At 41.9% G+C, this 27,468-nt stretch overlaps 1 protein-coding gene across 2 annotated transcripts; it reads right to left on the reverse strand.

Moving 5' to 3' along the window:
• Positions 1-145: 145 nt before the first annotated feature.
• LOC148120214 (ral guanine nucleotide dissociation stimulator-like) lies at positions 146-27,468 on the reverse strand. Of its 2 annotated transcripts, none has more exons than XM_087912131.1 (12): positions 27,229-27,468; positions 24,261-24,378; positions 23,365-23,538; positions 21,940-22,046; positions 18,657-18,718; positions 15,111-15,144; positions 13,227-13,288; positions 10,843-10,879; positions 4,984-9,160; positions 2,579-2,612; positions 757-823; positions 146-178 (listed from the first exon to the last, which is right to left on the reverse strand). In XM_087912131.1, the coding sequence occupies exons 1-9, from the start codon at positions 27,459-27,461 to the stop codon at positions 5,761-5,763; spliced, it is 4,227 nt and encodes a 1,408-aa protein (XP_087768257.1). In that variant the 5' UTR covers positions 27,462-27,468; the 3' UTR covers positions 146-178; positions 757-823; positions 2,579-2,612; positions 4,984-5,760. The 2 variants fall into 2 exon arrangements, with proteins under 2 accessions (XP_087768257.1, XP_087768256.1); XM_087912130.1 differs by having other exon boundaries at positions 4,984-9,163.

A 27,468-nucleotide genomic window follows, 5' to 3' on the forward strand; every position in this document is an offset into this window, starting at 1 on the left:
ATTTTAAATGTGTGAACATGATACAAAGAATCAGAGTGTATATTATTGTCAAATACAGAGCAAATATCCAGAAAGCAAAGTGTTACTATATGGTAATTGAATCTTAACATCTACAACTGCTGGCTAATTGGGGAAAAATACTTACTGTGTACCTGGAGGAAGAGTTTTTAATATCCTCCTAGTGGAATCAAATAGAAAACACACTGTAATCTCTTTATAATGTAAACTTGGTTGAACAGATTACAAATAGCTTAATTTTCACAATTTCTTGCTAGTGTTAATACAGAAGCAAAGAGACAAACAGAGGAGATGCTCTTCTATGTGATCCTGAAATAAGAATATCCAAGGGAAGAGAAAACCTACTGCAATTATGCTGAGAGAAAAGTTACCTGGGTGATGCCTGGACCACTTCAATAACTGAACCCTTTAAAATGTATTCAGATGTATTACCACAGTTGTTTTCAAAATCAGTCTAATGTGTATTTATTTCTGCAAACCATCCTTGGTCAAGCATCAGGCACCTTCTATTATATGAGAACTGCTTGCAATTTTCCACTTTCTGTGTTTCCAGTTTATTCTCTTATTGGGTCATTGCTATCTGCAAGGACTTACTGCTCACTGGAATTTATAGAAAGGATGGCTCACTGATACCAAACACTTTTCTCTGACCAAATTGCCATATAAAACTGTGATAGGTAGACTACTGCTGCATTTTAACAAAATTTATAAGAAAACAAATTTCACAAAGAATTTTACCTTAATATCAGAGGTATTGGCCTTGTCCTCTGTTGTAGATTCTGGAACCTGAGGCTTTCCAGAGAGCCTGTAGAATAAAAACATGCAGTGAGGGGTGAGTTTGGTCCTTAGAGCATCTCTGTTGAAAGATTTATTATCTGTGTACTAAGTGACATTTTTGCATTTATGTAATTCAACATTGACCCCCGTTTTAAAAAGTTTTTGTTTTCAGTTTCAACTTGTCTCAATCTATGTAGCATTCAGTGAAGACTCACTCATAGTTCTATTTTAAAATAAAAATTTAAAAAGCCAGTGGTTTGGGAGATGGCTCAGTCAGTAAGAAAGTTTGGTGCCAACACAGATCAACCTGAGTTTGAATCCTCAGCATCCACATAAAAAACTGGGCATGGACACATGCATGTAACCCCAGTATTGTGGATGGAAGAGATGGGCTACCATTTGGGCTTGTTGGCTGCCAGACCAGCTCCAGGGTCAGTCAGAGATCTTATGTCAAGTGTATAAGTTAGAGAATGATACAAGATACCAATGTCCTCCTCTTTCCTTCATGTCTGCACAGAGAAATATGCAAAGCATGCAACAGGCACACACACACATGCAACACACACACACACACACACGAACACATAAGAGGGGGTAATGGCGGGTTTTGCACACACTTGTTCTGATGGTTGCAGTAACTGATTGTTATGAGCACTTAATGCTCCCTTTTCATTTGTTCCCCTAAACCTAAAGCACCATGACCTGTTTTCTGTAATAAAAAAAAATTAGGCATTTCATTTCATCTCACTCTCCCAAGGAGTTGCTTGCTTTGGGAAAACATGAAAAGTACTCTATGTCTAAGCATTAAGTTGCCATCAATCTCTAATGTCACCATATTTTGGTGCCTTGAAGCTATGTTTTGAGAGTGTGTCCACATGCATATGTTGAAACTCTTTATAGTCAAGGGTATTTCTGAGTCATTTTATAGGACACTGGAGAACAACATTGTCCCCTCAGCTCTGCTTCATCTGAACTACAGCTAAAAGTTCCAGATTTCAGGGTTTCTGATTGGCAAACTCTGGACCAAACACTTTGTTTTTCTAACTTACACCTACCTTGGGATTCACCACAGAGGTAGAACTCATTAAGAGGGAAATAAACCTGCTGAACAGAAGCATGTCTATAAGGCCATTCTGAGATGATCCTCTCAGCAAAGTCTGGGAGAGTTTTGAACCTTGCCATTTTGCCCACACTCTTCCCAGCAACTTGCCTTAAACATACTAGTAAACAGGATTAATTGCCTGAAAACTAATATTTTTACATACATGTACATGGTATGTTATGTGCAGTGTATTTGTAAGTATGTGTGATTTCAGATACATGCATGCCAGTGTGTAGGTGTGGTGATTGGAGTACAGACTTGGGTGTTGACCCTCACCCTCGGCCATAGTTATATGACTGAATCTCATTCATGAATGCAAGCCCCAGGCTAGCAATCCAGGTAAGGCATCCAGAAAAATGTGAGGGATGCTCTGTCACCGCCTGCAATCTCACCATAAGCTCCCCAGGATTCTAGAAACGTACAAGACCAACAGGCCTCATGTGGACATTGGGCTTCCTTCTCCCATTCTCCCATATGCACAGCCAGCACTTTACCCACTGAATCACCTCCACAGACAAGGAGTCTTAACAGCATTTCATGCTGTATCTGAGGCATAATTAAGCTTTGATTAGCAAATAATCAAGAAGCTAAAATTGTCTTACACAGAGGAAAACATGGTGCCAGCTTCTGAACTTTATAGTCTCTACATACTCATTGTATTTAAAATCCAGACATTCTTACCTGAGTGAGAGCTGGTCTTTATTTCCTCCATTATCTACAGAGCAGAAACACAAAATATGTTATAAGCAACTGTAGAAAAAATAGCATTGAATGCTGAGGCTAATACTTCGTTACTACATATACTTTGAATCTTCGTAGCCTTTAAAGTGAATACTGATTTACAGACAAAAAATACAAGGATAACTCTTAATTTACACCTCATATAAGGTTCAAATACAGAGACAATTTTCTCAAAAGTCAACACTAATAATAAATTGGTGTACAAAACACCTATGATCATGAGCATTAGCATTATCAAACAGAGAAACTGACATCTTAACCAGAATGAATATCACAAGCTGAAGTGTTAACATGGTAGCACAGTGTTGCTGCTGTTGCTTTTGTCTCTGGAAAAGTGGTGTTAGGAGAATTGTAAGTGAGCACACTCACCTTGCATGGACGTGAAAAGAGTCTCTCTAAGATTAAGTTGAACTTATTTCATTGAAAATAAAAATTCCAGACACAAGGAAGCTAAGTCTATGAGGACCGCTCTTTGCAGCATAGCAAAACTTACAAAACACAGGTAGACCAAGGGCAAAGAATTTCCAGATGCCAGGGTGGCAAGGCTACAGAGAGAGAGAGAGGGCACTGTGTGCACACTCCTCAAGTGCTTCTGAGGAAGCTGCAGAAGCCCCTCAGTTCTAGCTTCTGGTCCCTCACCCACAGGCAGTGCAAAGAAGTTCAGCACCTGCTATCACCTCCCATGGTAAGAGCTAGTGGAAAGCCCCCTGCAGTACAGCATAGCAAAACTTACAAAACACAGGTAGACCAAGGGCAAAGAATTTCCAGATGCCAGGGTGGCAAGGCTACAGAGAGAGAGAGAGGGCACTGTGTGCACACTCCTCAAGTGCTTCTGAGGAAGCTGCAGAAGCCCCTCAGTTCTAGCTTCTGGTCCCTCACCCACAGGCAGTGCAAAGAAGTTCAGCACCTGCTATCACCTCCCATGGTAAGAGCTAGTGGAAAGCCCCCTGCAGTAGTTATGCACCCTGAACTGTATCTCTAGGGCGAGAAGCATGGAAGAAATGTGGGGACAGGGCAGCAATTCCATGGGAGTAGTACCTAACAGGAAACATTTGTCTACACATACACAGCTTCAAGTGAGTAGTTTTCACTGCATGCTAACAGCCCGCCCACTACAAAGGAAAAAAGCAAATTTTTACTTATTTCATTCACAGTATGGAAACTGCAGTATAACCTCCTCGGCATTGCCAATGGCTGAGGCAAAGCATTTGTCCCATCAACAAATGGACTGTCAATGAGTCTTAGCACGTGGGAGACCCCCATCAAACAACCCTCTTCACCACAAAGGAAATCCAGTGTGGAAATAATGTAAAGGACAGTCATCCACATTACAATAATACTGACTCTTTCAGACCCTCTACACTCCATGTACTCCTATTCGCTTGATGCTGTGCTCTCAATAGACAAGGTAGGTGTGAAAGACACTGTGGTGGCAGCTGCTGAAAGCCCAGACTCTGTAGTGTTCCTCCCACTCTTAGAATCTTATCCAGACTCAATGGACCAGTCAGTGCTGTCCACTGCAGAATGATGCTCTTTTCTCAGCCTTCCTCCTACTGTGGCAAATTGTTCTGGAAGTTATGTCTATCAGCATATAAACCAAGTATACCCTACACTAATAAACCAAAGGAAAAAGGTGCTGGCAGCATAGCCAACAGGGCGAGCTCTTGTCTAGAATGCTTATAATGGCAATGTTCAATACTAGCACTGCCTACAGGACTCAAAGTCCATTTTTTTAAAAAGTTGAGCAAGCCTATTATTTTTTATGCCAAGAAATAGTCAGAGTAAATAGCAGATAATTAAAGATAAACATAAAACCGTATGTGAATTGTCTAATATGTCTAAATAGAAAAATTATAGAAAGGAACAAACCTCATAAAAATGTAGTTAAATTTAGTTCTCATAATCCTTAATGAAAGTAATTGAATACTGTATTTCTGTTTCTTACATGATCACGTTTGATTGACACTGATATATAGGTAGCCTAAACGCAATGTATTTATTACAAAAATGAAAGAAAAATTCATTTTATAACAAGCAAAATTGCTGTCACATAACTCTAGCGGGCCCATACTGTGGACTAGTTAGAGGTTCTTTTATTTATACAAAGATACTTTGTGCATCAGAGGCTCACGTTAAATAAACAAACATGGTTCAGATAATATAGTTTGATACTGAAGTTTCTCAGAAAACCATTTCTTAAATAATTTTGAACGAGAAGAACATTAGGAGGCAAATTTTAAAATGAAATTACGTTTATATCTTATTTACTTTGTTCCTGTTTTGAATGAATTAAGTTGCTATTGAAATTAGGGAAGTAGCAGCAAAGTATTCATGATTACTCTTACCTCCACTGATCTGAATAGACTTCTTTTTTTTTTTTGACCACGCCATAGTAGAAACGGGATTCTAATATAATATTCAAGTCTAGCATTTTCTATTTACAGCAAATAAATATTGCCGCACCCCAATCAGTAGTCTCCTACGACCCGGGCTGTAGTGATGCTACATGGCACGTTCAGTGATATGGGATTCGATACCAACTGGGTGGTCCATGACAGGGCTTCTCTCTCTGATCCAAGGGAGGGCTGGGGCTTGTGGGCGAGACCCCCTCGCTTTGTAGGCCCTGAAGGTGTAATCTTTGGTGCAGCCTGCGGAAGGCTAAAGTGTGGGAGGAAAGGCCAGGACTTCCATGAAGGTTCCAGGCCAGTGCCTGTGGGCACAAGGAGAGAACGCAGTGGTCAGTCCTGCTGGGTGTGTGGGTGCCTTGGGGCATCCGGGGGCATGGGTGGCAGTGATTTGCAACTGGGGAGGTGTCAGGAAAGTGTGGAGGGTAGTGTCCAGGGCAGGCAAGGTACCATGCCCAGTTGGCAGCACTCCTTAGCAAAAGTCAGCTAGTCCTCTGGTTCTAGAGAGCAGAAGGCACCTAAGGCGGCAAGTGATCCCCGGAGGCCAGGTCAGCCTGTCAGTGGCAGGTGTCAATCCCGGCAGCAGGAGACGTTTAGGGTGAAATTGGAGTCTGGGGGTAGCCTGAGCTAGCAGGTAGGCAGAGGTACTTGTGTGGCCTGGGCCACTCTAGTCTATAAGTGCTTAGTCCTCAGCCAGCCAGACCCTGGGAGACGTCCTTAGAAGATGCCTTTGGCAATCTTGAGTCCTTTCTGCTTCATGCGAGGGAGGGTGGAGCTGGCTCCATGCTTGACCTTATTAGCCCCCTTGGTGAAGGTCCGCTTCTTAAGGATAAAGTCATAGTTGGCAGTAGAGTTCATGGCATAGAACACGTTGGCGTTTTCTGGAATCTTCAGCTTGTGGTCTTCTGAGATGATCTGCACTAGCTCATAGTCTTCTGTCTCATGCTCATCCAGGTTGTGTTTGTCCATGGCTTTTCGGATGACAGTCGGGGCCTTATCCTGGTTGGTCACCAGGATGCTCTTGTATATGTTGCCGTTGTCCACATCCAGGCTGACCCGGATGATGCAGCAGTCGCCCACCTGCTGGTTATAGAGTGGCAGTGAGGAGCTGTTGCTGCAGACCCCTGAGACGGAGCGCTTGTGGGTGCATGTGGTAGACACGGGTGTGGTGGGGGCTGATGAAGAGGTGCTGCTGCTGAAGGCTGAGGTGATGCCAGAGGTCTCTGGGGGCGACTGGGAGGCTGACTCCCAGAACTTCTTTTCCTGGCCATCAGGAGACTCTGGGACAAAGCTCATGTTGATTTCCTCCACGTCAGAGCTGGAAGAACCAGCTGAGTGCACGCTGAGGGCATCAGTGATGCCCCCGCTGCCGAAGTAGGGGCCGCACCGGAGCTGGTCACAGGACTTGGAGTGGGCACTGCTACTGGTACTAAGCTCGGTGCTGGGAGCCTGGCGGTCGCTCCAGCGCTTGACAATGGCTGTGTTTTTCTTGTTCCTGAGGGTGTTGCTGGCTGACTCGGATGGAGGCTCCAGCTCACACGAAAGGTTGTAGCTCTCAGCCTCACTGAGCCGTTCCATGGCTCGGAACCAGGCTCCGAAGAGCTCCTCAGGAGTAATTCTGTAATTGTTGCAGGCGGACTGCAGCAGCTTGATCTGGGCGATCACTTCGAACTCCTTCCTTCTCTTTTGAAAGTTGATGAGTCTCCCATACAGATAGTCCTTCATGGCAGTGTCCAGCATCACCAGGTCAGTGAGGAATGTGCCCAGATAGGGGACAGTGCCCCGGATGGCTCTCCTAGGGTTCATTTCCAGCGTGGTAAACTTGGAGGTTCCCTCCTTGATGAGCAGCTCTCTGCTCAGGGAGAAGTTGTTCTCATCAGAGAAAATCTCTGCCAGCTTCTGGAACTCTTGAAAACTGTCCCTGGGGACCTCTTCCCATGTCTTCTTTAGGCGGTGGATGGCATTGCTCTGTAGAGCAGAGAGGATGGCGTAGAGGGAGGAGAAGTTCTTGAGCACTCTGCATTCCCTGGCCACCTCGATCCAGTATTCCACCACCCGGGCCCTGTCTGGGGCCTTCATGCTCTGGTCGCCGAGGCAGGTAGTAATGACACAGTTGGCCACGTTGTTGAATTGGGCGACAGTGGCACGGACGGTAGGTGCGAGGTGCTCCTTGCCCTTCTTGTCCCGCTGTGACCAGACGGAGCCCAGGCAGTGGTAGGGCACCACTTTCCTGAACAGCTCAGCGTCCATCAGTGTAAACTGCTCGGCCACCAGATCTGGAGGGAAGAGCAGGAGGTGCGGCTTCTCATCTAGTCCGTTCTCTGTGGCTCCAGGCAAAGACCCGGAAGGCTGTAGTGCAGGAGCAGGAACCGCAGCTGGCTCCAGCTCCAGGGCCTGTGAGAGAGCCGGCTGCAGCTCCAGAGCAGGTGCGAGGGACAGCTCAGGCTCTAGCGGTGGCACTACCGCTGGCTCCAGCTCAGAAGCTGGTGCCACCACCAGTCTGGATGCCAGTGCTGGTCCTAGGGATGGATCTGGCTCAGAAGCTGGTGCCACCACCAGTCTGGATGCCAGTGCTGGTCCTAGAGATGGATCTGGCTCAGAAGCTGGTGCCACCACCAGTCTGGATGCCAGTGCTGGTCCTAGGGATGGATCTGGCTCAGAAGCTGGTGCCACCACCAGTCTGGATGCCAGTGCTGGTCCTAGAGATGGATCTGGCTCAGAAGCTGGTGCCACCACCAGTCTGGATGCCAGTGCTGGTCCTAGGGATGGATCTGGCTCAGAAGCTGGTGCCACCACCAGTCTGGATGCCAGTGCTGGTCCTAGGGATGGATCTGGCTCAGAAGCTGGTGCCACCACCAGTCTGGATGCCAGTGCTGGTCCTAGGGATGGATCTGGCTCAGAAGCTGGTGCCACCACCAGTCTGGATGCCAGTGCTGGTCCTAGGGATGGATCTGGCTCAGAAGCTGGTGCCACCACCAGTCTGGATGCCAGTGCTGGTCCTAGGGATGGATCTGGCTCAGAAGCTGGTGCCACCACCAGTCTGGATGCCAGTGCTGGTCCTAGGGATGGATCTGGCTCAGAAGCTGGTACTGGCTCTGGCTCTGGCGCTGGCTCTGGCGCCAAATCCTGGCTGGATGCCAGAAGCAGTGTTGGAGCTGGCTCAAGCAGTGAAGTTGGCTTCAGAGACAGCACTGGAGCTGGGGACAGGGCCTCAGGCTCAGCCTCGCTGGGCTCCAGGTCCTCCAGCTGGGCCAGAAGAAGGTGAGCACGGCGCTCCAGGTCTGAGCCCGGCATGTTGAACTGCACATAAGCCACCAGCTGCTTGAGGCAGGGAAAGTCCGGAGGTTGACAGAAATCCTCTGGGTATTGGTCCAGCCAGGTGCCCAGAAGGGCGGAGATGGCATTTTTGAGTTGGTCCTGCGGTCCACCATCCTCACTGGAGTACGGGAGGATGCAGCCATAGCTAGAGGAGGCCGTGAGGGCGTCACATCTACCGTACCTCTTAAACAGCAGGTCCAGCACCTGCTGAGTGGTGGTGAAGGCTCTGTAGGTGCACAGAAAGACGGTGACATAGGAAAGGTCACTGCCCTGGAAGGCAGGCACCAGGTGCTCCACCAGCTTCTCCAGAGTGCCAGCCTTCACCGTGCGCACCTTGCAGGTCTCGTAGAGGTTCAGGGCCGACTTATTCTTACACCCTAGCCAGCGCTGGCCTTTGGTGGCTCCCTGGTGTAGCTGAACCTTGCGCAGGGAGATGGAGTAGATGATCCCGTTGATCAGCTCCTCCCCAATCTCCTGCGTAGAGCTCTGGCAATCTACCATCACCCTCAGCCTCGGCAGCTCATCATCAGCCCCAGGGCGCGGCCCAGGGCTCGCAGAGGCCTCTCGCCTGGGCCTGCGCGCAGCGCAGCGGGGCTTCCAGCTGCGGAGCTCATGGGGCGGCCTCCGGTCCCCGCCAGGCCCGGGACTCCGCGGTCCTCGCCAATGCCGCTCCCATTGTTTGCACCGCGCCTCTCCTCGCCAGGGTCCTGGCCATTGAAGCCTCGCTGCTGGGTTCGGCTGGAGCTCCTGAATAGACTTCTTAAGTATTGATTTCAGCTCTCCAGCAGGTGGTCGTATGCTGCTGTGGCATATTTTAAAAAAAGTAATATTTTAATATTCATATAAAAACATTTACCAAATGCTTTATTTGTTTGATTTCCTAACATACATTAGAGATTTACAGTCAAGCCTTAACTTGTCCTTCAATCAGTTAATTAAGTTTGGTGACACTTTCTTTTAAACCTTTTCCCATGTGAGAGAAAGGAAAGAATTTAGTCCACAAAAATTAGTCCACCGAAAGCATAGGAACACATGAAAGAGAGAGAGAGAGAGAGAGAGAGAGAGAGAGAGAGAGAGAGAGAATAACAAAGACCCTAGTTTCTCTCCAGCATTTTTTTAATACTGTAATAACTGATGGTCACTCTTGTGCTCAATGTAATTAGTACCCTGACTCCACTTGTCAAATCATCCTTTGCTCTTAAAGCATCACAGAACCCCTCTCTGTCATGGTACTTTGTGGGCTCTCAATGCATGTGATGTTATCTCCCATAAGGTTTGTTTGTGGACCATAGAATAGATTCCTGCTTCTGCTAGCACTCTTACAAGATACCATGGCCTAGGAGACACTCTAGCTGTCCCTTAGTAGTCCATTCATGAGTGAATCTTGAAACCACAATCAGCCTATTTCTATGCCAAATGAGCATTGCTATTAACTTAATGAGATAAAAACATGAATAGCAATAAAACTCGGTGAATAATTTCAGGTTATTAGCTTGAGACAGTTTAGAATTCCAAGTAGAAAGTAACATGGTTTTAGCAAGGTATTTCTTGGAACAGTTGTAACTACTGTAAATTATGAAACTGCACTTTGGACATTAACTGTGATGCCTTTTAGATCTTTTAACATGGAGTAAATAAGCAATTTATTAATGTGCATCCAATGTACATGGCCCCACAAATGATAACACAGTTGTCCTCTATTATGGAAGTAATCAATTAAGATGAGCACAGGACTAGCTTGACATAACACCTTTAATTTTCTGCCAAATCAGTGTCTGAGAGAGCAGATCACTGAAGGAAAGGGCCTTCTACTCCATGTTCATGTCCTACTGCTGGGGAAGACAGAGCCCACTTTCACAGACACAGACAGAATAGTCATGCTGTGGTTTGGCTCTCTACATTTAGATAATCTACTGAGATCCAGAGACTTCATTACTGTAGAAAACAGCTCACATAAATGGACAAGTGATGGATGGAGCACTGTGGTAGGAGGAAGGCATGGGATCTTCCACCACCTATGAAAGGGTGCTACGCAGGACCAAAGGGCCTCTGTGGAGATGGTGTCAAAGGAAGAAAGTAATTTGTTGGCCTCTTGTAATACTGTGTGATAACACAGAGAGATCCCAAATTCTGTCAGCTCTCAGAAAGATAAGTGCGATGAAGGTCTAGTACACTAGCTGATTTCAGAAAAATTTTGAAAAGGCAAGGAGTGTCAGATGGACATAGTGAGTGTGGTTATCATGAGTAAGCTCATTTTCCAAAACACAGAATTGGTACTTGGGAAATGATGGTTGAGTATACACCTCATGTCCATGATTTAAAAACAACAATATTTCAGGCTAAAAAACATTGATAATACTATGGGGATTGGAAAACAAAGCAAAAATTGAGTGTATAAATCAGTATCTATCTGAGAATACAACCAATAATTGGCTTGTTATCTTTGAATTTCCTTAGTATTATTGTATTCTTAGACCTTACCTGCAAAAAGGCTTCTGATCCGTGTTATAATGGACTTCTAAAAAATCAAAATAAATTTATTACAATGCTAGAGAAATATAACATATAAAATGAATAGATACATAGTATTCATTTTTGAGACTAATCTAGACTATTCTAGAGTAAATACTCTCTTGTAGGAAATTTATTCATGTAGAATTAATCCATTTTGTTTATTTCAAAGCAAACAAGACTTAAACTTGTCAAGCATAATACCTAAAAATAAACAATCACCCTGTGATTCCCAAGACAGCCAAAACTACGTAACAATAAAACTGTGTCTCACAAACAAAAAACAGATTCAAAATGGAAAAAAATTCATGGGCCTATACACATTTTTGTTCTTCAAGGAAACGAAGAACCTTGTTGAGCCTTTTAGTTAAAATTGTTCATTTTATCATGAAAATTCCTACCACTGGGACTATATGTATGGCTTCTGTCTTTTGTATCAGGATGAAACCTCGCAGAAAGAAAGAAGAGGAACAAAGATCTTTACATAACAGCTCAAGGGAGGGCAGACAACAGGCTTCCTCTCCTCATCCCCTTTGAGGGAAGAATATCCTTAGTTCCATCTGTGTTACCAGACTTATATGCAGCTTAAAGCATGCTCATGGTAGCAGGCATCATCTTCCCCTGAAATGAATTACTGGAAAGATCCCTCCCTTGGTAGTAATAACCCCGAGCTCTACCTCAGGTGAGAGACCAGCAGAGAAGCAGCTGTGAGACTGGGGCAGAAATTCCATGGGCTACCTTCTGACATAGAATCAATGCAATGTTTACATATGTAAACAATAAATGCACTCAATCCTTCCCTGGACACTTGCAGTTTGCTTTTAGAAATGAAACGTTGGAGGCAGGCAGTGGTGGCTCACACCTTTAATCCCAGTGCTTGGAAACAGAGGCAGGACGCTCTATGGGAGTTCAAGGCAAGCTTGGTGTAGAGAATACATTAAAGGGCAGGCTCCAAATCTACACACAGAAAAACTCTGTCTCAAAAAACTAAAATAAACATAAACAAACCAAACAAGACATGAAATGTTCATTCATTTTTGTCTTGTTTAAAGTCAAGGAAACTTAGTGTGCCTTTTTAGAATTCCCTGTGTCTCCGGACGGCCATTGGAGCCACCAACTAGTGGACTGGGATTGCGGCTCAGTAGGAAAGCCTATGCTTATCATGCAGGAGGCCTCAGTCAGTTCTCACCACCACAAATGTCATGAACAACTAACTTCATAACAAAGTGACACAAAGCTGTCTCCATTACAATCATACTGACTCTTTTCATCTTACTCTTGTGGGAAGAGGGTTTTGGAGTCACTACCTAGTGTGGTTGCCACTGGCAAGCTAGGTATAAAAGACACTGTGATGACAGTTGCTGAAAGTAAATACTACGTGGTGTTCCCTCCACTGCCACAAAGGCTCTCCAGACTCAATGGAGAGGCAGCTAATTCTTTGAAATACAGAATGATGTCATTTTCTTTACTTTGCCTTTTGTTTCAATTTTTATTCTTGAATCATGTTTTGCAGCATGGAAATGATATACATTGTTACCCTGTTCTATTTAACAAAAACAGAAGGCAGAGATAATGGGTAGGGTGCTTGCCTAAAATGCTCCCAAAGCCTTATGTTCAACCTCTAGCCCTTCAGAAGAGAGAGAGAGAGAGAGAGAGAGAGAGAGAGAGAGAGAGAGAGAGAGAGAAAGAACAGAGGGAGGGAGGGAGGAAGGGAGGTAGGGATGGATTTAGGGATGGGTGGAGGGAACAAGGGGAGGCAGGGACTGAGAAAAAGGAAGAAGACAAAGAAAAGGAAAACATATAAGGATTGATAAGTCTTCCTAAAATCAATATATTCACTGTGAAAAAACAGTTCCACCCTAAAATAGGAGATTTCTAAAGAAAACAATTATACAGTATGCCAAAACTATACAAACTGAGACCTTTCTCAGACATTTAAGAACCCTGATGATTTAATTATATCATAAGGTAGGAAATTAGTTAATGAAAATAATTGATTATTGAGGTTTTTTTGAGACATAATTACATTTTAGTGGCAGTGAGATGTGTAGTGATATGCAGTACAACACACAGGCATTTGTCATAAAACTCAAGGAGAATCTGTATTTCTGACAACCCTATTTACTGCAATGTGACTATGGAGGACATGTGCTGTGTAAAGATGTTTTCTCATTTATCCAAAGGCAGTAAAGATGTCAGCATTAAAATTAAATAAGCAATGTTTTGACAAAAATACTTCACACTTGAAAGTGCTTGATTTATACTTGTTTTCCTTAATTCCTTTTTGGGTTCTAAAATCTTTACTCTTCCTTATTTTCTTCAGAGAAGGTAGGAGCAGATGGAGTCATTCTTACCTGTTTTGAAGGTGACACGTTTTTTCTTTCTCTGCTCTGGCTCTCTTGTCATTGTTCCTTCACTGTGATATATGTTGAAAGTGTTCATCATTTAACTATCCATACCAAAACACTTAGCATGTTTTCTAAATTCTTTATTTTTTGAGTCCCTAATACATCTTACATTAGATATTTACAAAAACATTTTTTGAAACAGGATCTCATTATGTATTCCAGCTAACTTTTAACACACTATATGTTTCATGTATGTCTTGAAATCAAAGAGATCTAAGCCTCCTGCCTCCCACATTCTGGGATGAAAGGCATGGGCAAAGAGGCTCAGCCAAATAATTCTAAATTCATTCTTCAACAGTTGATGATGATTAATGATTGCTCTCCTTCCACCTTTCCTCATGGAGAAGAACATACAAAATTTAGCACTTGATAAAAACAACACACACACACACACACACACACACACACACACACACACATTTCCAAGCACAGAAGACAGGGGAATGGCAGTTTTCCCACACACTTTGTTCTGATGGTTGCAGGAACTGATTGTTTTGTGCTCTAAGTACTTAATGCTCCTATTTCATTTCTTTCCCTAAACCTAAAGCACCTTGGCCTATTTTCTGTCAAGAAACTTTTTAGGCATTTCATTTAGTCACACACTTTTTCCCAAGAAGCTGCTTTGGGAGAACATGAAACAAACTCTATGTCTAAACATCAAGCTGCCAACCATATCAGAATTCAGCATATTTTGGTGATTTGAAGCTGCTTTATTGGTAGTCTGTGCACAAATACATGATGAAATTTTTTTTTCCTTGTTTTGGTTTTTTGAGACCGACTTTTTCTGTAGTTTTGAAGCCTATCCTGGAACTGGCTCTTGTAAACCAGGCTGGCCTTGAACTCACAGATCCACATTTCCCGAGTGCTGGGATTAAAAGCATGCACCAAACCACCAGGATCTATGATGATCCTCTTTATACTCAATGGCCATTCCTTCCTGCACAAGGCTTGAGTATTTACAGGGCACTGCAGAGCAATACAGACCCTCAGCTCTACTCCATACAGCTAAGAGCTCCAAATTTCAGGGCTTCTGGTTGCTAAGCTCTGGACCAACCAGTTTGTTTTTCTAGCTTCATCTACCTTGGGATTCACCACAGTTGGGGAGCTCACTGAGGGAGCTATTAACCTGCTGGACAGAAGCATGTCTACAAGGCCATTCTGAGGTGATCTTTAGCAAAGCCTTGGAGAGTCTTGAACCTTGCCATATTACTCACACTCTTCCCACAGATAACTCAGCCAAACAAATTAGTGAAAAGGATTAATGACTTGAAAATGGATCCTTTTACATACATGTGCAAAATATGTTATGTGCTGTGTATTTCTATGTATGTGTGATTGAAGGTACATACATGCCAGTGTGTAGGTGTGGTGATTGGAATATAGACTCAGGAGTTGAACCTAACCTTAAGCATTAGTTTTCTGACTGGGTCTTTCATTCATGAATGCAAACCTCAGGCAAGCAATCCAGAAATGTCAGGGCGTGCTCTGTCTTCACCTGCAATCTCATGAAAGCTCACCAGGATTCTAGAAGCACACAAGACCATCAGGCCTCATGTGGACCCTGGGCATCCATCTCCCATTCTCCCATATGCACAGCCAGCACTTTACAGCTGAATCACCTCCACAGACAGGGGTCTTAACAGCATTTCATGCTGTATCAGAGGAATCATCAGGTATTTAAAACTATAAGCTCCACAGATAAATATTCAGCTTTGATTAGCAACTAATCAAGAAGCTGAAATTGTCTTACACAGAGAAAAACATGGTGGTAGCTTCTGAACTTTATATTCTTTACATACTCAGTTTATGGTGAAATCCAGACATTCATACCTGAGTGAGATCTGGTTTTTAAGTCTTCGACTAGCTATAAAGTAGAAAAACAAAATATGTTATTATCAATTGTAAAATATAAGAGCATTAAATGCCAAGCCCAATATTTTTTAATACATATACTTTGTTCCCAAATGTGGATAAAATTTAAAGTGACTATTGACTTACAGACAACAAATATATGGATAACTCTTAATTGAGACTTCTTTGTATGTTTCAAATACAGACAAATTTATGAAAAGTTACTACTTATAATAAATTGGTGTACAAAACACCTAAGATCTTGAACACAATAAGGCATCTTAACCAGAATCAATTTCACAAGCTGAAGTGTTAAAGTGGTAGCACAGTGTTGCTGCTGTTGCTTTTGTCTCTGGACTAATGGTGTTAGGAGAATTGTAAGTGAGCACACTCATCTTGTATGGAAGTTAAAGGAGTTTCTCTAAGGTTTGAGTTGAACTTATTCCATTGAAGATGAAAATTCCAGACACAAGGAAGCTAAGTCTACGGTGACTGCCCTTTGCAGCATAGCAAAATGAAAATCAACAAGCAGCAAGCAGACCAAGGACAAAGGCCCCTGCAAAAAATTTCAAACTGATAGGTTGGCAAAGCTCCAGAGAGGGAGCAAGGTATGCACTCTCCTCAAGTGCTTCTGAGGAAGCTGCAGTAGCCCCTCAGTTCTAGCTTCTGGTCCCTCGCTCATGGGCAGTGCAAAGAAGTTCAGCACCAGTACCTATCACCTACCGTGGTAAGAGCTATTGGAAAGCCTCCTGCAGTAATTAAGCACCCTAAACTCTATCTCTGGGGTGAGAAGCATGGAAGAAATGTGGGAACCAAGCAGCAACTGCATGGTAGTAGTCCCTTCCAGGAAACATTTGAGTTCCCACAGACAAGGCATCAAGCTCCCACTGCATGCTAAAAGCCCGCCCTCTGAAAAGGAATAAAGCAAATTCTTGTTTATTTTATGCACAGTATATAAACTGTAATATAACTTCCTTGGCATTGCCTATGGCTGAAGCAGAGTGTTGGTCCCACCAACAAATGGGTTGCAATGAGGCTTAGCATGTGGGAGACCTCCATCAACCCTCTTCACCACAAAGAAAATCCAAGGTGGTGCCTGTTCACCTGCAAGCTCCGTGGAACCCTGAAACACAGCTTGTTCCAATACTGAGGGGACCTAAGAGCCTGCGAGCTCTGTGGAACTCTGAAACACAGCTTGATCCAATACTGAGGAGATCTAAGAGACAGCCACAGCAAGGATTGTACCAACATGCCAAGACACTGCTGGCCCCATTTGAAGGAAGAGATGGGGATAAAAGAGATGAGTAGGTGCCTATGCAAGAATTCCTCCAACATCCTAAAAAACATGGTAACACCAGAATCCAGTGGACACAGAAAAGGTAGACTTGATCATCCTAACCCAGAAGTAGAATAAAATGACTCTGAATGTAACTTTATGAAGATGATGTATACCTTTACAGAGGAAGTGAAAAACTCCCTTAAAGAAATTGAAGAGAAGACAAAGGTGGAAGAAATTAATAAATCCCACAAAGAAACCCAAAACTACTCATGAAAAAAGCAAACAAGTGAAAGAAACAGTTTAAGACTTGAAGACTGAAATAGAGGTAATAAAGAAAACACAAACCAAGGGAATTCTGGATATGGAAAATCTGGATAAATGAACAGGAACTACAGAGACAAATATAACCAACAGAATACAAGAGATAGAAGAAAGAATCTAAGGCACTGGACTTACTATAAAGAAAATAGACTCTGGTCAAAGAAAACATTAAATCCAACAAATTCTTAACACAAAACATTCAGGAAATCTGGGCCACCATGAAAAGGCCAAAACTAAGAATAATAGGGATAGAAGAAGAAGAACAACTTCATCTCAAAGGCACAAAAAACATATTCAACAAAATTATAGAAGGAAACTTTTCCAACCTAAAGAAGGATATCTCTATGAAGTTCAAGAAGATTGCAGAACACCAAATAGACTGGATCAAAGAAATAACATCCCCTAGCCCTATAATAATCAAAACAAAAACATAAGAATAATGAAAGAATATTGAAACATGCAAAGGAAAATGGTCAAGTAACATATAAAGGTAAACCTATCAGAATTACGCCTGACTTCTCAATGGAAACCATGAAAGCCAGAAGGTCCTGGATAGATGTGCTGCAGACACTAAGAAACCATGGATGCAAGCCCAGACTACTACACTCCGCAAAGCTTTCACTCACCAACTATGGTGACTCAGGAAGGTCAGTAGGGCCACCAACTAGTGGACTGGGATTGCGGCTCAGTAGGAAAGCCTATGCTTATTTTGCAGGAGGCCTCAGTCAGTTCTCACCACCACAAATGCCATGAACAACTAACTTCATAACAAAGTGACACAAAGCTGTCTCCATTACAATCATATTGACTCTCTTCATCGTACTCTTGTGGGAAGAGGGTTTTGAATTCACTACCTAGGGTGGTTGCTACTGGCAAGTTAGGTATAAAAGACACTGTGATGACAGTTGCTGAAAGTAAATACTACGTGGTGTTCCCTCCACTGCCACAAAGGTTCTCCAGACTCAATGGAGAGGCAGCTAATTCTTTGAAATACAGAATGATGTTATTTTCTTCACTCTGCTTTTTGTTCCAATTTTTATTTCTGAATCATGCTTTAAAGCATGGAAATGATACACACACCTACCGCGTTCTATTTAAGAAAAACTAAAGAGAAAAGTACTGAAGGCAGAGATAATGGGTAGGGTGCTTGTGTAGAATGCTCCCAAAGCCTTGTGTTCAATGTCTAGCACTTCAGAAAACAAAAACTAAAAAGGAAAGAAGAGAAGGAAGGAAGGAAGGAAGGAAAGAAAGAAAGAAGGAAAGAAGGAAAGAAAGAAGAGACAATGGAAGGAAGCGAAAAGGAAAACATGTTAGAATTGATAAATCTTCATAAAAACAATACATTCACTACAGAACAAAGCTTTCACCCTAAAATGGGAGATTTCTAAAGAAAACAGTTATACAGTAGGAGGACAAAACTGTCCAAATTGAGAAATTGCACAGACATTAAAGAGGTCAGAAGATTTTAATTATATTGTAAGGTAGACAAATTATTTAATGAAAGTTATTGATTACTGAGGTTTGTTTGTGACATAATTACATTCTAGTGACACTTACCTGTGTATTGGTATGCAGTACAACATACAAGGCTTTTGTCATAAAAGTAAAGAAGAATATGTATTTCTAATTATCCTATTTGCTGCAATGTGACTATGTAGGACAGGTGCCGCATGAAGTTGATTTCTCCTTTATTCAAAGGCAGTACAGATATCAGCATTAATGTAAAATAAGCAGTGTTTTGACAATATATTTTCACAATTGAAAATTCTTTGAAATAGTTTCTTAATTAATTCTGACTTTTCAGAATATTTGAAAACCAGAGAACTGCATTTATACTTGATTTCCTTAACTCCTTTAGGGAATCTAAAATCTTTACTCTTCCTTATTTTCTTTGGGGAGGCAGGAGCAGCTGGAGTCGTTCTTACCTCTGCTGATGTTAGCACACTGTTTCCTGGTTTCTTCAGATTCTGCTGCAGCTGTTTCTCCACTGTGACATATGTTTAAAAGTGATCATCATTTAACTAGTCATATAAAAACACTTAGCATGTTTTCTAAATTTTTTATTTTTGAGTCCCTAATATAGCTTACATTAGATACTTACAAATAATTTTTTGAAACAGGATCTCATTAAGCGTCCAGCTGACTTTAAACTCACTATATGCATCATGTTAGTCTTGAAATCAAAGAGATCTCTGTGCCTACTGCTTCCAAGTTCTGGGATTAAAAGCATAGGCAACAAGGCCAGGCCTAATAACTCTAAATTCATTCTTCAATAGTTGGTGATGATTAATAACTGCTGTCCTTCCACCTTTCCTCATGGAGAAGAAACGGTGAAAATTTAGCTCTTGATTAAAACACACACACACACTCACACACTCACACTCACACACACACACACACACACACACACACACACACACACAAGAATGATAGCAGTGCTTTTTCCATACGATTTGTTTTGAATGATCCAGTAACCTTGTATTATATGCTCGTGGAGTCAGTGCTCCTGTTCCATTCATCTGCCTGCATGTCCCCATGGCCCCACAGTCCTAACTCTGTCAGAACTCTTTGGAGGCATTCTGTTGAGTACTATGCTCTCAGTGGTCAGTATATGAAAAAGTATTTTTTTTTTTTTTTTGCTTCTAAGCATCCTTCTGCTTAGAAGCTGTAACAGTTGTGGTACCTTCAAATTGTTTTAACAGTTCACTCATGTGTGAAAGCTGAAACCACCGCCTGGCTGTTTCTTTATTTAGTGACTTTTTGTGTAATCCTGAGTCTTTGGAACTCACGACCAGCTTCAAAACTCAAGGAAAGCAACATTCTTTTGTCAGCTATATTCTTCCCAGGTCACAGCTAAGACTGCTGGACTTCGGGGCCTATTGCCAGTATACTCTGGACCAGCAGCTTTATTTTCCTAGTTTCTGCTTTCGCCGTTCCTTTTACATGCTTTGGCTGTCATCACGGTCTTGGAGCTTGTCATGGGACTTTTCACCTGCGGTGTGAACCTTGTCCAAAATAGCACCGCTGCTGAAGTGATCTCCAGCAAACTGTAGGAAAACCTTCAACCTTGACCACTATTTTCAATGTCTTTTGAGCAGATAATGATCCCCAGTCTTATTAGATCAACAATCTAAACTTAACTTTTCCATCTTCATATTTGATATGCGTTCCTGTTCACATGTGTGTATGCATTTGTGTCTGTTGATCCTAGTGCATGTTTTTTAGGTCAGAGGACATCTTTGACTGCCAGTCCTTACCTTCTAACTCAGTTTTGAGGCAGAGTTTCTTGTTGTTAACAGCTGTAAAAGCAAGACTAAAGTATAACTTTCCAGACAGCCTCCTGTCTCCATCTCCCATGGCCCTCGAGGTTCCCTGAGGTTAAAGATGCACACAAGCACATGAGGCCCTTTCTGTGTTCTGAGGAGTTGAACTCTGAAATCTTGGGTTTGTATGATAAGTACTTTATTCCTGAGACATGTTCCTAGTCATGAATTCCTAAAACTGTGCTATTCCATGTCAAAGTCACAAGCATACTTTTTCCATTTGCTTCAAAAGTACCAGCTTTATAAATTTCTGTTTATCTTATATTAAAGGAAGAAGAAATGACCTCAAATGGTTCTTATTAGAGAAAAACACAGGCCCTCTAACTGGATTAGAGGTTTAATTGAAAGTGCTCTGCACTCAGAAGACTTAGTTCCATAATTAATAGCAATACACTTATAACCACTTCTTTAATTTAGGCTCAAAGTCTTCTTTTAAAAATTGAGTGTTCTAGAGTCAGATATATGGCTCAGTGGGTATACATAACTGTCACAGTAGCCCAGAATTTGAATACCTGGAATTCAACAAAAAGTCAGACACTGTGTAATGTGTCTATAATCCCAGCGCTTTTATAGTATAAAGGAGGTGGAGGTAGTAAGATACCAAAGAGGCTTCCCAGCCTGCTCACCTGGAGTAAGTGGCCAAGTGCCAAATAAAAATAGAAAACATGCCTCAAATAAGATGGAAGGCAAAGCCATCACACAGTGTGATGTGTGATGTATTGTACTGTATTTTGGATGGGACACAAAAACAAGTACATGAAGATGAAGGATGATAAAACATGTTTAGAATATATGGTATGCAAAAGTGTATTTTCAATAAAAAATACACAACACACAGGCTTTACTTTTTAATTCATCTGACTTTAAACTTACACGTATGAACAAAAAAGGTAATCGTTTGATTCTTAATGCTGAACTCTTCTTAAATACCAAGTGTCCCATTTAGAGCTGCTATTTCTATGATAAAACACCATGACCAAAATGAACTTGGGACCAAAGAATTCATTTGGCTTATATGTCCACATCATAGTCCATCATTAAAGGAAGTCAGGGCAGGAACTCAAACAGGGAAGGAAGCTGGAGGCAGGAGCTTACAGTGGCCACAGATGGGAGCTGCTTACTGGCTTGCTCATTCTGCTTTCTTATACAACTCAGGACCATGAGCCCTGGAACAGCACTTCCCATGATGTGTTGGGTCCACATCCATCAATCACTAATTAAGAAAATGCCTTTCAACCAGATAGTATGGAGGTATTTTCTCAATGGAGTCTTTGTTCTTTGTACTTATTTTGGACAAATGTCCCTATCCAGATTATCTGTTTCAAGAGTTTGGGTGCACAGATTCACATCTGACCAACACAGAGTCAAGATATTTCAGACAGGACACAGGAAAGAATAATAGTATCTGGTAATATCATCTAATTGATGGATAACCGAATCTATTTGCTTATTCAAAATTCACTTAAAGCAGAATGAGTGATCAAAGAAATATTTGAAAAAAATATTTAAATTGAACATATATAAGAATAAAATATATAAGGAACAGAATAAGAAGTAATAAAATTATACATTTCAGTGTTAAAAATAAAGTTGACACTTTTCAAAGTAAACAACACTAATGTGAAGTTGCCTTAATTAGAAAATTGCCAATCAAATCAGATTAGAAATGACAACTTGTTTTTAAATGGGAATCTGAGCCCTGGTACACACTGTTCCTTTGTTTATGTTGGAACAGTCTCTTTTCCAGCTCACACTCCCTGTGAGCTAGTCTTTCTCAATAGGTGCTTATGAGTTGAAGCCATATTCCCTCTACCATTTTAGTGTTCATTACTTAAGCAATGACACCCTCAAAAATGGCACTAAGATTGTAAAAAAGAAATGGTACCTATTTGGCGGAAGCTCCTCATCTGCATCCGCACCATTCTGAATCAGGAACTCCGCCATTTCAGGCTGATTTTCAAATAATGCAAGCTTGTAAGGTGTTAATCCATACTGCAAAGGAAAATTTTCATTTTATAAACTGACATGCTTATCAACTGAAAAATGTATCACAGATTTTGTAAAGAAAATGAGTCACAAAAGGATAGATTTTCCTTCAGCCCTTGCTGCAGATTAACACACACAGGGCTTCCTTTTCCTTTGAAACATTTTTCCCTGTTCAACAATGCCCATGAACACCACTATTTCCAGAACTTCCCACAAACGCTTGCTGGTTCCAAGTTTCTTAGTTCCATGGAGATGGGCCTCCATTGCCCCAATCCTAAAACGTGGAGGTAGATTTGGTGTGCATCTGTTGAATGAGTGAACTCAAGTGGCATCTCTGGAGCAGTTTTTCAATCTGTATTTCAAAACTATTTTCCCTAAACTAAAAATTTTCTCCCAAACCAAACATAATTTCCTGTTGTAGTGGTCCAAAAAATGCTAGAGGAAGACCTCAGACTCAAATGGTATGTAAACTCAAAGAGTGCTTATTCTTCAGAAATAGCCAGCATGCAACAGTCCATCACCCATATAAAATGTTAATGAGGACCAGGGACAAAGACATGCAGGCGCTTTGAAAGAGGACATGGGGAATTCTAAGTATCTTTTTAATAATTGGGCAGTCAGGGAATAGTTACATGGGGGCCATGTTGATTGGACAGAACTAGTAACAGTTTCATCCACTGTGGAAATTTTGTGTCACATATGGCCAGTAGCAGCCAGATCCTGAAACTCTGGTCTTCCAGCCTTATAAGGCCAGGTTTGGAACTGTTTAGCCAATTGGCTAAACTTGACTGGGGAACTTCCTGGATTCAGGTTTAGGTCATTAATTGCAATGGAGTTGCTCCTTGTCTAAGACAGAGTCACATTTTGGCCCCTTCATTATGTACATATAAAATCTGAAAAAGTTAAGTGAAAAAGTCTTCTCAGTATGTTTTCTTCAATGATCAAATTTCCACATTTACCTGTGTGCCTGTGACCTTCCCACTCTAGCCTCGCCTCATCTCTGAGGGACAAGTCATATCAGTAGCTTCTTAATTGCAACAGATTTGTATTTTCTACAGACATTTATCTTAAAATTATTTTTTTCTATTGTCTGTGTGTGGGCCCAAGTCCTTTACTTGTTCAATTTTAAAGTAAAGCCCAAGTCTGAAACAAAAGGTGCTGTGCTGAGTTCCTTTAAGTTACCTACAAAACTATGAAAAACAGATTAGGAAAAAATGCTTTACTCTGAACAGATTCAGTGAGACTGCTTGAGCTTCAGAATGTGGAAAGTGATCTGAGTGTCATTGCTGGAAGTACATTAGGAATGAAGTTGAATGATTCTTACCCCTGTTTTTGCTGTAATATCTGCATTATACTCTAACAGCTTGCGGACAACTGTGGTTTTGCCCCTGCAAATGGCATGGTGTAGGGCAGCATGTCCATTGTCATCGACAATGTGGGGATCAGCACCGTGCCTGAGTAGGATACAGATACACTCGATGTTGTCCCTCTCGGTGGCCTGTGGGTATTGTATAAAGAAAGAGATACTGAAATCAAGAACTTGAATAAGCATTCCAACAATTCCATTGAATAGTTACCCTTGGATCAGACCAATTATTTAGGTTATGCATATTATCCCTCTCTTTTTGAGAGAGGGTCCTCAAGTACCCAGACTTTCCTAAATTCATAACCTCCCCACCAAAGTTTTCCAAGTGGTAGAGTTTCAGAGGTGTGCCACCACACCTAGATATTAAAGCATTTCACTAGCACTGTTTGGCCATTGCTGTAGTGGGGGAGGTTGCTTGTTCATTTCCTTGTTTTGATACCATGGAACAGGTTGAAGACACCTTGAAAGAAGGAACCTCACTTGAAGAACTGCCTTGACCAGACTGGACTCTGGAAAGCCTGTATAGTATTTTCTTGATTGAGGTTGATATGAGCGGGCACAGCTTCCTAGGGGTGGTGGCATGACTGGGAGGGTTGTCCTGAGTAGTATAAGAAATCTGAGCAAGCCATGGAAAAGCATCATTCCCCCATGACCTCTGCTTCATTTCCTGCCTCAGGTCCTGATTGAACTCCTGACCTGGTTTCCCTTCATGACTGACTGTGATGTGGAATTGTAAGCCAAATAAACCTTTCCTGTCTTGAGATGGTTTGGGCCAGTGTTTCATCACAGCAACAAAAACCAAACAAGGATAATTTCTAATCCATTTTATACCAAAAGTGTTTCCCGATAGCTACCTTAATTAATGGAGTGCGGCCTTCATCGTCCTTCATATTAATATTGGTACAGTCGTTGGATGATAGCAACTCTACCACGTTTGGATGATTATGGGCAGAGGCGTAATGTAGTGGACTCCTACAAATTGAGAGGACATTTTAAGAAATTACAGATTATTATGTAAAGGCACACTCAAGTGTAAATAGTAGACACCAATGTGCATTTCCTTCTGATGTAAGAGAAGAAACTAAAATTTTATTATTTACTTATTTCTCTACTCAGGTGTTCATCTTCTGTGCTAGGCATATAGTGCATGGCTGTACCATTCAAGGCGAGTGCTATATCACAAGCTTCATCCTTCCTCAGAGTAACCTCTCTGGATAACAGGAGAATGCCCAATAGATTGAACTCTGATTGGATTTGAATCCAACTCTAATCTCTGAGTGTTACAAGTTACAACGAAGACTTCCTATGATCTCCACAAATCAATCTCTCCATCTGGAGAATGGGGATTCAACACTGCAGCTCTCTTACACAGTGCTGCTGTGATGCTTCAACTCACATCTTCAAGAGCACGTACAAATGCTTCCAGCACCTGACAGCTCAGTGTTTGCTGGATACAATTATGATTGGTCTTACTAATGGTAACAAACACAATATTTCAATGACGAGAAATAACAGAATTATACCTACTGCAGATGTGAAATTCTTTACTCAAATAACTTTACAATATTTTAACACTATATTCCCTAAGCAGGCCTTGAACTTGGTAATCCTCCCAGTAGGTAGGAATGCAGGCAGTTCCACTGCACCCACCTTACTCTTTATTTCACACTTTAGCATCGCTGATGTCTGACACTTAGAATTCATGATATTTTATGACTATGATTGGCAATGTTTTTTACTTTGCTACCATACAAAATAAAAGGTCACCATGCAGTCCACTGTGCCTTACATCCAATGAAATTATGACACAATCCACAGGCCCATGACACTTCTAAAGGTCACATGTATCTATGAAAATTTCAGCTCTTAAGACTATGAAATGTAAACATATTTAGAATAGCAATAACAACAAACAAAAATCTAAATTTTCAGTCATCAATACTTTAATGTTTTTCATTTCTCAATGTCAAGAATTAATGTTTCTATATTTGCTGCCAACAGGGACACAGCATAGTCTTCAGACAATAGACAGAATGTCCATGTTAATATAGACACCAGGTGGTAGCAAATGGCTTTGCCTTATACCTTCATGAATTAGTACCAAAACTGAGCAAATCTATCCAGAAGGAGATAACCTATGGTATCATAGCTCCCTTGCTTTGATTTTCAAAAAGCTTTAAGACAAAAAATACTAGGGATTCAAATGAGCATCGTTCATTGTTTTCCGTATTTAAATTTATAGAACGTCAGGAAAGCTGACTGGACAAATTAATATTTTTAGAATGAGAGGGTCTTGAGAGCTAGTAGATTTGTGTGATGTACAGTAGATATCTAAGTTACATGCAGGGAATAAGTGGACTGGCAGAATGGATAAATACAGCTGGAAAATTCAGTGTTTTTAAAGAATACAGTTATTAAGCCAAAATACTTTGAAACAATAATTTACTGTTCTATTATTTGTATGAAGCTCTAATTTGGAAGACTGAATAACGATAGACTAAATAACTTCTTATGGAGAATCTACGGTTGAGGGTCATTGTTTCCTGACTATAATCTACTGAGAAATAAGAAACAAGGACAAGGAAAGAGGGCAGCAGTGATTGTTACAACGCAGCTGGGAAATCACTCGCTCTACAAGCCTGAGACCTCGACTTCAGAAACCCAAACACCTTGAGAAACTGGTGCTGGAGATGTGGATACAGGAGGATATCCAAAGCGTGCTTGCCAGCAAGTCTAGGTCAATCAGTATACTCCAAGACAACCAGTCCAACACAGTGGGGATTTGGGTGAGAGAATCTGTCTAAAAAGCTGAGGTGGAGGAACCACAGGGTGGTTCATCAGGTGAGGCCACCTACGGGCAGAACCAATGGCCTACATTCAATGCCCAGAATCCACAAGGTGGCAGAACACAGCTGTCAATAGTTCTCTTCTGACCTTCACACACGTAGTGGGCATGTGTGAGGCACAAGTGAACACACACATGTGATTTTTTTAATGAGATGAAAAGAAATTTTCAAAGAGAATGTCAACCACTAGCCTTCACGTATGTACCAAAACACATACAACATGTATATAAGGGGCCGGGGAATAAAGTTATAGTTCAAGTTGAAATTTTCCTTCTGAGATTCCTCAGCAAGCATGAAACAGACATAAGATTTCTTTGTGGGTGATTCTTTGTGGGTTTCTTTGGCTTTGAGTTGGCTTTATATGTGAAAATTTATCTTATGATACAATTTTCTGTGTTGCATATAACAGCATTAAAAACATATACATAATGGCTGGAGAGATGGCTTGGCATTTACAACCGCTAGTTTTTCCAGTAGAGGACCTGGGTTTGATTCCTAGCACCCACAAAGCAGATCACAACTGTCCACGGTTCCAGTTCCTGGAGATCCAACACCCTCTTCCTATGCTTGTGCAGTACACTGAAAATACATGCAGGCAAAACACTCAAACCTAAAAATTGTAAGTGTACACATAAAAAGATGTAGGTGGTTTTCTAAGCTAAATTCCTTTAAAGCCCCCAATAAAGTGCTCTAAAAGAGACAATGTAAAGGGATTTGTAAATTAACTGAAGTTCTTTGTTTTGCTTCTCTTGAAGAAAGCCTAGGAGCTGCCCTTCCAAGGTGCGCAGGTTTCAGGTGCCTAGGAGCCTAAAGCAGGTATAAAACCCAGAGGTCTCCATGAAAGAAGAGCCTTAAGCATGACATCTGCCCTCCCTCAGGCTGCAGATCTGGAAGGTATGTTTCTTCCTGGTAGACCCTGACCGTCCCCAACAGTTTCTGCCCCTCCTGCCCCTCGGCCCTCCCCAGGCCCCATTACCTGCCCCTGCGGTCGCATTCATTGACATGATGTTCACTGGCATTGATGTATCTCTCCACTAGAGCGAGATCACCCACACTGGCCGCCCTTTGGAATCGCCCCACTGGATCATAACCAATTAAAAATAAGGGAAATCTCTGCCTTCTCTGACCCAAGCAGGCAGGCCACAGGCGGGTGTACCAGCGAGGCGAAGCTCTAACTGTAAGAGCATCATATTCAAAATCCTCCCACATGTTGAGC

Source organism: Myodes glareolus, chromosome 12, assembly GCF_982192425.1.
Source record: "Myodes glareolus chromosome 12, mMyoGla1.1, whole genome shotgun sequence".
Taxonomy (NCBI): domain Eukaryota; kingdom Metazoa; phylum Chordata; class Mammalia; order Rodentia; family Cricetidae; genus Myodes; species Myodes glareolus.

Bases quoted from the DNA above. Each gene is read 5' to 3' on its own strand.
- LOC148120214 (XM_087912130.1), bottom strand. From the start codon at position 27,461: ATGTGGGAGGATTTTGAATATGATGCTCTTACAGTTAGAGCTTCGCCT. The intron at 15,145-18,656 runs GTAAGAACGACT...TCTACTTTATAG, and splicing joins GTGTGCTAACATCAGCAGAG to CTAGTCGAAGACTTAAAAAC. The intron at 10,880-13,226 runs GTAAGAATGACT...TTGATTTTTTAG, and splicing joins ACGTGTCACCTTCAAAACAG to AAGTCCATTATAACACGGAT.